This window comes from Helianthus annuus, chromosome 9 (assembly GCF_002127325.2).
Source record: "Helianthus annuus cultivar XRQ/B chromosome 9, HanXRQr2.0-SUNRISE, whole genome shotgun sequence".
In the NCBI taxonomy this organism is placed as follows: domain Eukaryota; kingdom Viridiplantae; phylum Streptophyta; class Magnoliopsida; order Asterales; family Asteraceae; genus Helianthus; species Helianthus annuus.
The window spans coordinates 135,393,869-135,403,423 of NC_035441.2; the positions used below are offsets into that span (position 1 = coordinate 135,393,869).

The 9,555-nt window shown below is 37.7% G+C and overlaps 1 protein-coding gene across 2 annotated transcripts; it reads right to left on the reverse strand.

Moving 5' to 3' along the window:
- Nucleotides 1-4,919: 4,919 nt before the first annotated feature.
- On the reverse strand, nucleotides 4,920-8,198 carry LOC110878790 (IAA-amino acid hydrolase ILR1-like 6). 2 transcript variants are annotated; one of them, XM_022127148.2, is made up of 4 exons: nucleotides 7,668-8,198; nucleotides 7,196-7,321; nucleotides 5,618-6,034; nucleotides 4,946-5,489 (listed from the first exon to the last, which is right to left on the reverse strand). In XM_022127148.2, exons 1-4 carry the CDS (start codon nucleotides 8,136-8,138, stop codon nucleotides 5,112-5,114), a joined length of 1,392 nt encoding a protein of 463 aa, XP_021982840.1. In that variant the 5' UTR covers nucleotides 8,139-8,198; the 3' UTR covers nucleotides 4,946-5,111. The 2 variants fall into 2 exon arrangements, with proteins under 2 accessions (XP_021982841.1, XP_021982840.1); XM_022127149.2 differs by lacking the exon at nucleotides 7,196-7,321 and having other exon boundaries at nucleotides 4,920-5,489.
- Between the last annotated feature and the right edge of the window lie 1,357 nt (nucleotides 8,199-9,555).

Consider the following 9,555-nt stretch of genomic DNA (forward strand, 5'->3'; position numbering starts at 1 on the left):
TTGGGAGGAGTTTGCCAGAAAACCCCTGCTGAGATCGTCAAAGCTTCGAATGCTTTGAGCAGGTAGGTCGTTGAACCAGATTCTAGCGGATCCAACAAGAGTTTGCATGAACATTAGGCAACATTCAGCGTTTGACCATTTTTCTATTCGAGCTGCACCAGTGAAGATCTGGAGATGATCCTCAGGATCTTCAGTCCCATCATACGTTCTGATGTGGGTTGGCATCTTGATCTTTGATTGAAAATCATAATCGGCTATCTGCCTTGAGAAGCATGAAAGGTTGCTTGGCTTATAGGGTTTAGCCAAGTCCTCTTCAGGCCTTGTATCTATATTGTTACTATTGCCGTGATTCCCCTGAGTGGCTAGCACTTGATTAATGAAGTGTTGCCACGGGAAGTTGGCCATCATCTGGGTCATCATATTGGGTATGAGGTTGAAGCCTTGGAGGCTTCCTGGACCAACCGAGCAGTTTATTCCAAGAGGGGTGCTAGTAATAGCACTTCGTGCTAAAGGGAGCACGGACAGAGCTTGCTCCCATGTAGTTGTTACAGAAGCTAGATAGCTTGTCACTGGGGACTGTAGGAGCTGGTCAAGCGTTAGCTCGTGTCCCAGAGGAGCACCACTAGTAATTGGTTGGGAAGAGAGGATAGGATGTACCGTAGGATTTGTCATAGTGGACAGATAAGGGTGAGGGTTTGGAGGGTTGCTGGGACCAGCCTCACTTCTTGTGGTAAAAGGAGGTAGGGGTGGTCCGGGAGACAGCGTTGGCTCAGGTTCGTCATAATCTAAACGAATCCTTATACCCTTTTCCCTTTCTTTACTCACATGCTGGTTAAGAAGTGACCTTAACTTAAGGAAATTATTTGCGACCCCCTCGGGGGTAAGTTCAACACGTGCTGGGGTGTCAGATACACCGACATTGGGAGATGGAGCCCCAGATCTGGATGGAGTTGGTGTGTTGAAGGTAAGGAACTCGGGTGTGCTCCCCGGAGTCGAGAAAGATGTTGGTATAGCCACATGAGCTTGGCCACTACCCGGGGTGGAAGTGTTTGGAATCTGATTTACTTCTCCCGGAGATCCACTTTCAGACATGGTGACTTTAAGTGAAGAGAGCTACACTACTAGGTCTTTTTTGAGAAGAAATAGCGGCGTAGCCCCACGTTGGGCGCCAACTTGTTGATGCAACAAACACGAGACCAAAGATAGTAGCTGAGTTGGTTAGGCAAAAAGGTTGAAGGGTTCAACCTTGCCTAACGCAGGTCGCGAGGTCCCCCCACGTTTGCAAGACGTGGAAGGAGGTTTACTAGTTTGTAATTATTGTTTGCTGAAGGTTCTTTCTCCGAGACGTACTCGAATCCAGAAGTGAGAACAAACAGAATGTGTGTGGTGGATGTGATAAGGAGTGACTTGGACGTGAGCAAGTACTCCGCGAATGACCAGAGATGAGAGAATCTCAACTGATCCGAATGTTTTTTGGAGTAAATGAGATGTCTTTTTATAAGGGAAGACATCTCCCAAAGTGGCATGTACAAGACTAGTAATCCTGCTTGCAGTGGAGGGTTTCCCCTTTTGGGGTTGAAGGCTTTTGACCCCTGGGTAATAACGTGTATTGTGCAGACCTGCTTTGCTTTTGCGGGCGTGGGTTGGTGAAGCGAGCTCTGGATGTGATTGATTACTGTTTACTCCTCGCTTTTCCCATTTTACAGCTTTTCAACCAGTGAACCATTTAACCATTTAAGCATTTGCATATCTAGTCACTTTATTTAATCTTGGGCTACCCCCGTCATCAGTTATAAATTAACTAAATATCCATTCACTAATTTTCCCAACAAAAAAACATTTGTATGGTTAACGTAAAACATAAATGCATTATATATAGTTAACATTACAAGTTCGGTTCGGTTTCGGTTATTTTAGTTAACCAAAGCTTCATAACCATAACTATAACCGATTAGTCGGTTAATAAAAGTTTTATAACCATAACCATCGGTTATCGGTTAATAGCGATTCGTTTATATCGGTTATGGTTTGGTTATCAGTTATGGCGGTTAATTTGCTCACCCCTAGTTTGTAGTGGGGTAGCACCCCAAGCCACCTCACCACTTTAACGCCTCCAAAGCCTACCATACCAAAACTGAAGGGGAGCCAGAGGCTCAAAGCCCCTTTGGGTGTTATCAAATTTTTTTTTTTTGAACGATAAAGAATTGATGTGCTAAAAGTAGTTTAATAAAAATAACTAAAATTAATCTAATCTAGACACAAAGTAATACTCCAGACTCTCTAAACTCGACTAAACTTCTAACCAGCAAGTGAACCGATCGACTCTAGTAAAGCAAAGTAAGTCCGGGTATCGAACCCACAAGACTCTAATTAATTACGTTAACGACTCTATTTAGATTGAAACTGACACGACACTAACTGTTTTTATGTTGGGGGGGGGGGTTTAAAAATCCTAAATTTGCAATTAAATTAAATTAAATTAAAGTAACTAACTCAACTAACACGAATTAACTTTTGGGTTTTACTCAGATGGTGAAGACACTACCTAGACTGGAATCCTGGTTTGCTTTAGTAATGATTTTTATCAGGATATTGATTATTATGGAACCGGTATCTTATAATCCTAAACCTTTCGAGATACCAAACAAGACCCTCCACCCTTCTCAAGGAGACACTTATGGTAGAGGCTGTTACGAACACCGATTGGTTAGACTCCCTCACAGGACATCTAAGGGGTTTACGAAAGTACCCTAATAAGATTTACTCCCTCACAGGAGCAAAACCTAGGGTAGACTTGGGTTCTTGATTAGACTTGTTAGACAACAGTCAAAATGTACTCCTTACGAAGCTCCTATCTTGCGATTTAATGACTTAGACCTAACAATAATCTCGCACCTCATAGCTATTGAGAATTAGTAGAACACTTAAATTTATTTGATTACCGAATATTACTTCTAAGGTTTAATGATCACTTAACCCTAAAGATTATGAATTTATTCTGTGATATAGACAATTACCAAAATCTATAACCTAGCATGATTCTATTATGTGATAAAGACCGTCACCAAGAATCATACGAAGCAATAAACAATTTACAAACACTTTTAAGCATGCATATACATCTAATCAATAATTAAATCGACTACTTTCGCAAACAATCCATACATAATTATTTATCCATTATAAAAATCAAAACTTTTACAAAACCATTCATCCAATCTAGGTAGTTTTAAGTATTTAGCCAATCAAAGTCATGGAACAAAACATAAACAAAGTATTTTCAATCAAACGAAACATAGTTAAAGTAAGAAACGAAGAATAAAGACACCCGAATTGCAGAATCACGACAAGGATGACTTCCTAAGCTTCAAGACTTCAAGCGGTAGCTCCAAGATCTCAAAAACGCTTGCAAGAATGCCCAAAATTCGTCCAAAAGCTTGTTGATTCGTAAGTTGTTGCTGTTTGAAAGTTTATGACAATTTATAGTTAACCCTTGATCGAACAGCAAACCTGTGCCGACTTTCAACCCCGCCGCGCTACGCGACGGGAAACCCTAATAGTGGTCGTGTAGTGCCATGGCATAAATTTCCAGAAATTATTATTATATTGGTCGCGCTACGCCATGATGATGCTCCATTGTCATCGCGTAGTGCCAAGGCTTCTTTCTTCCATAATTCTTCGATTTTCGTTCCGGTTCAGCTACGTGACGATCTGACTTTTATTTCAGCTTCATAATCAGCAGATTATTCAACGTTTTCTTCGACTTTCAGCACAAATGACCGTAGAAAACACAAAAACTAACTAATATATACAAACTATACATGAATAAAGGATGTATTTTACAATACATCAAGAGTCTCATGTGTAAACTCACCCTGCTTGGGGTTATGTCCAAGGTCGACTCCTCGACCGCCATGAGACCGTGCCCTTTGATGCACGGGAACCGGATGGAATCCGTAAATCCTTGCCCCTGTTAGGTTCGAACTCAGAATTAAAGTTGAATTTTATGTAGCTTAATAAGGAGGGAATCAAACTTAATAAATGTTGAATATTATGTAGCTTTTTAATGCACATATGCGAACTGGTTTACGAACCAAAATCAAACCAAACCGGTCCTATAGTTTTGTGTTTCAAACCGCCCAAAACCAAACCAAACCGCTGTTCCTTCTCCAAACCAGTTTCATCACGAAATAGTGAGCCCAAACCGGTTTGGGTTCGTTGGCCAAACCGATTTGTACACCTCTAACCTCAAGTATCGGGTTAAGTCCAATAGACCCAAAGTATGGTATTCCAATTTCTGAGCTCAAATACGAGTTTATTGATGTTTTAAACTAAATATAGGTATAGGGGTCGTTCTGTAATTAATAGATAGTTTATGTTGTAATTAGATTAGTTAGAAAGTACGAGGACTAGATGCGACACTTTGGAAGATTGTAACCTACATGTTAAGGGATCGACACATCTCTGGAGTCGCACCCCTTCAGTTTGGCGGCAAACATCACAGGAACAAAGAGACGTGATTTTTCACAAGGAGACACACCTCTTCAAGATCAATCTCAACCACAAGTTCAAGAGTCGCAACCGTTCGTGAAGAGACACGTCTCTACAATCGTATCTATTCGTATAGTATATATAGGGTTCATGTATCTCAATTGTAATCGATCACTTTTCATTTAATACAAGCAAGTTATTGTTCTTTGATTCTCAATTCTTTATATTCTAACCTGTGATTCGCATGTTCGATTACCAAGAGAGTTCAGTTAATCAGTTATGATGTATGTATACACATAAGTACATCTACAACACCACAACGGGTTTGGTTTTTGTTTGCAAAGGTTACTGTGATTATAGGTTTGGCTCAATATATAACAATAAGTTTTAGTTATTCAAAAATTTTGTTCAGTGAGAACAAAAAAAAATAGGAAATATCATTAGTTATCATTCATAACAAAAAGTAAACAATTATTTTTACTCACCACTTACTACATACAACCATCCATTATCCGTTAATTAAGGGCTTAATGGAAAAACTAAAGATCTGAACAGGATTTGGATCAGACCAAAACACAACCAGCTATACTAGCATTAGATCAGTGTATCCCCTGCTGCATTCATTGAGCAAAAACCCCGTGTTCATTCAGATATCTTTCCGCAATCGTAGCATGAGTTGCAGCCCCGATAGGAAGCACGTCTTCATCGATCATGAAGTACGGGGAATGACCCGTGTGAGTCGAACCCAATGTCTCGTTCATTATCCCGATATAAAAGAACGCTGCAGGGATTGCCTCTGAGTAAAACGAGAAGTCCTCAGCACCCATCATTGGGGGTACCACCGTAAAACTCGTTGGACCAACAAGCTCAGTCGCGACCTTTCTCACATGTTCGTACATCTTCTCATCGTTAACCGTTGGTGGATATATAGTCGACTGGTTCTTGAAAAAATCCACTGTTGCTGAGCATTTGAAAACGCTCGCTTGCTGAATAATTACCTGTGGCAATGTCAACCCGTTTACATAATTAGTTTCAACTCATAACTTGTTTTGACCCGTTACAATGTTACATGACCCGCATAGTGCATACTATATGATTAATGAATAAAATAATAGTGACAACTTGCCTCTTGTATTCGTCGAACAAGCTGGTAGAAACTAGTATTCGAAAATGCTCTAAGTGTTCCTTTTAAGACGACCGAATCAGGCATCACATTAAGATCATCACCCCCGATAAACGTGGTCACGGAAACCACTTGTGAGTCGAGTGGATTTGCTTCTCGGGACACGATCCCCTGCAAGCTTATGACAGCTGCAGAGGCAGCCAAAACAGGATTTCCGGTTCTGCCCTGTATAACGGCTTTAAAGAAGCCACAGCCTGCAAGAAGAGGGCCGGGCCTTGACCCGATCACACCTGTGGGATGCTGATGTGATACATGCGCCGCAAAAATCGCCTCAACGTCCTCAAGAGCTCCATCTCCCATCATCCTTTTAGCACCATTTCCAGCTTCCTCTGCTGGTTGAAAGATCAATACAACCGTCCCCTGCAATAAACACCAATTCGTACCATCGCATTACATTAAGACTATAAGTTTGATCTAAAGATTTCACGTTATAAAATGGTTTATATGTCTAACTTGTTTAATTTTGATTGTAAATAAATAGTCATCTAGTAAAAACCTTTTTAAAATTGGAACTAAATATAATTTATAAGTTCGAACCCTCTATGACTGCAACTTTATTAAAACACTTGGATTCAATTTTCTAGGTTACATTGTGTCTAGATAAATTTGTTTAGATTAGGGTTAGGGGTTTAACTTGACATATCAATAATTATATACTATTTGGGTTTATATATAATATATTAAATAAATTTGATTTAAAAACACATGGTACAAAAATTGTAACCCCACCTTGGTGCCATAGCACAACACGGTTCATTTTCACAACCTTTTTAGAAATAGTCCTTCGATTCACCAAATGACCACCACTAAAGTCAATTTATCTACTTCAATTGCGCTATAAGAAATTAATGGTCCTAGGATACTCAAAATTCTTCCAAACTCTACCACCCATATTATAGCCACATGACTTAAATAATTATATTTTACCATTTTTTTTAAAAAGTGAAAAAAGAAAAAAGAAAAAGAGAGAGACAACCTCGTATTATCTTCTCTAGTCCGAATATATCAATACATTATTTATTTTCCACTTGTCATCCAGATTGATAACAGATGTCAGTCTATTAGAGATCTGCCAGAAAGTTGACGACCAGGAGGTTGATGTCGGCCACTTGTCATCCAGATTGATAACAGATGTCAGACTATTAGAGATCTGTTAGAAAGTTGACGACCAGGAGATTGATGTCGGTCATAAAACTAAATATCTACCAGGAGGTTGATGTCGGCCACTTGTCATCCAGATTGATAACAGATGTCAGACTATTAGAGATCTATTAGAAAGTTGACGACCAGGAGATTGATGTCGGTCATAAAACTAAATATCTTTTACATGTGATTGAGATTTTTTGTTTTTTCCTAGATATTGTTATATGACACGTGAAAATATTTAAATAAATTAATAAAGTAAAATTATTAAATTAAACTAATAAATCGTTGTCAAGTACGCTAATAAGATTTTGAGAAAGAACAATGAAAAGGGACCTATGTGAATATGATGTATGTGACAATGTTTCTTTAAAATACCTTAAGAAGATGTTCACGAGATTTTAAGATCTTGGCTGCTCCGATAAGCATCGTTACGTGAGCGTCGTGCCCGCAAGCGTGCATTTTACCGGCCACTTTGCTTTTATGTTCCCACTCAACAGCTTCCTATATAATTTAACAACAAAAAAAAAATACTTATATATTTTATTTTAATTTTTTAAAATAATAATAATCTACATAAAACAAATAAAATATATTTCCCTAAATGGATCTTCAAATTTCTATTATTGGACAAAAATAAAAGGTAGAAAAAGAAAAATCAAACACGCAACCCTCTCGTGGTAAGGTGTGTTTCCTCTAACTACATGCAAGTATATGCTAGGTGGCAACATGTTATTGGACGGTGATGACTCCACTCATGAGGTCAAATAAATACGCCCATGACGACATTAGAAGTATATTGATTTATTTTAGGAGCAGGTTAATTTGTCGTTCAAAAAAACGCGCTAACCTGAATAGGTAGAGCATCCATATCGGCTCTGACGGCGACGAACGGCGGTTTACCGGTGCCGATGGTGGCTCGGATTCCGGTAACAGCCAACGGAAACCGGTAACTAATTTCCATTTTATCCAACTCGTTTCGTATCAACTTACTCGTCTCAAACTCCTCAAAAGCCAGCTCCGGATGCTCATGAATTCTCCTCCTCAAACTCTTCAACCACCGTACGTTCTCCGGTCGTTTCGCAACGGTCAAAATCTCTTCGGAGCAAGCCGCTGACCAGACGCTGCATGATTCGGACCACGATTGGAAGTTTTGAAGAGGAAAAACAACTGGTGTCCTGTTTCTCAAGGTTTCAATTGCATCAGCGGTTTGAGAACATGTTGGTTCAAGGAACGAGAGAGCGCGATCGCCGGCGGTGGTAGCGGCGGCGAGAGTAAAGATGGAAAGGAAGATGGTGAAAGTGGTTTTCCGGTGGTCCATTTGTGGAGGAGGACGGAGGTGGGAAAAAATGGAGTTGAGTGGGGAATATTGCACATGTGGGGGATTTTAAAAGCGGTACAATAGTTTAATACAATACGTATTTGTCGTCTAGAAAATTTAGCACGTGGGATAATACTTCTGTCGTCTTAAATTTGGGAATATAAAGTAGTTGATGGTCATATCTTTATTTTTTATTATTCACTTATTCGAGTAAAAGAATCAAACTTTAGGTTATTAAAATCAAGATATTACATATTTAGTAATTTACTATAGATTGTTTTTTTTCTTGGAATTGTAATGCGATGTCATTTTCTTAAGGTTATTAAAATCAAGATATTACATATTTTGTAATTTAATATAGATTGTTTTCTTTTCTTGGAATTGTAACGTGATGTAATTTTCTTAACAAATACATATAGGAATAGGAAATTACTAGAAATGTGTAAAAAACTGAATTAATCAATCCATAATCGAATTAACTGATAAAATTGAACTAAAAAATCAAACCAAATAAAAACCAGTGGGTCGATTGATTGTTTATCTAAAAACCGAAAGTAGCGAGTCAGCAATGGTTATCAATATTTCCATACCCATCATAACTGAATCGAATCGACTTGTAGTAAAATCTTTTTTGGATTTTAGACTTTTCACCATTTTTTTTCAAAATTTGATGTTTTTAGTTGAACGTTTGTTTGAATTATAAGCTATATCATATCATTTTGGTTAATCATTTGTTTAAATTATAGATTATATCATATCGTTTTGTTTGAATATCCGGTATTAATATTAAAGATTATATATATTTTTTAATGGTATGTAATATACTCATCAGAACTGAGAACTGTCACTAATGATTTAAGTGCATCAGACAAGCCGAAAAAAGGCACTTTGTTCTAACGAATTATATAATTTTTTTTTAAAAACAATGATTAACGTTATAGCAAAATAATAGGGTTGCTAAATTCACTGGTTTCTAATGTGTCAATTGTCAAATAACTTCAACTCCATATAAAGTTATAACCATCAATATCCAATTTTCTTGACTTTTCTTTAATTAAGTACATTATATAGATATTTGGATATTTAAATAAGACTAACAGACCCAACAATCAACATGTTATAAGATTTTAGATATGGATAAAAATAAAAATATTTGGGCCTAATAAGTTATAAAATTAAGTTTTATAGGGATTATCCAATAAATAAATTACATTAGATAGATGTTTGGATAAGGGGGTAGGCGCGCCTATCACTCATCACTCACTCACAACTTACAATTAAGTTCTGCCATGTAATCAAGTATTATTACATCACTATTGATGGATTTTTGTGGAAATATCCATCACTCACAACCTTTTTTTGTTTTTAAATTATAAATTAACAATAAAACACTAAAATTATAAATTATAAATTTCAT

Coding starts and splice junctions, on each gene's coding strand:
- LOC110878790 (XM_022127148.2), bottom strand. CDS start 8,138: ATGGACCACCGGAAAACCACTTTCACCATCTTCCTTTCCATCTTTACT. Junction 7,322..7,667: donor TGGATGCTCTACCTATTCAG/GTTAGCGCGTTT, acceptor TAAATTATATAG/GAAGCTGTTGAGTGGGAACA. Junction 5,490..5,617: donor TTGTTCGACGAATACAAGAG/GCAAGTTGTCAC, acceptor ACATTGCCACAG/GTAATTATTCAGCAAGCGAG.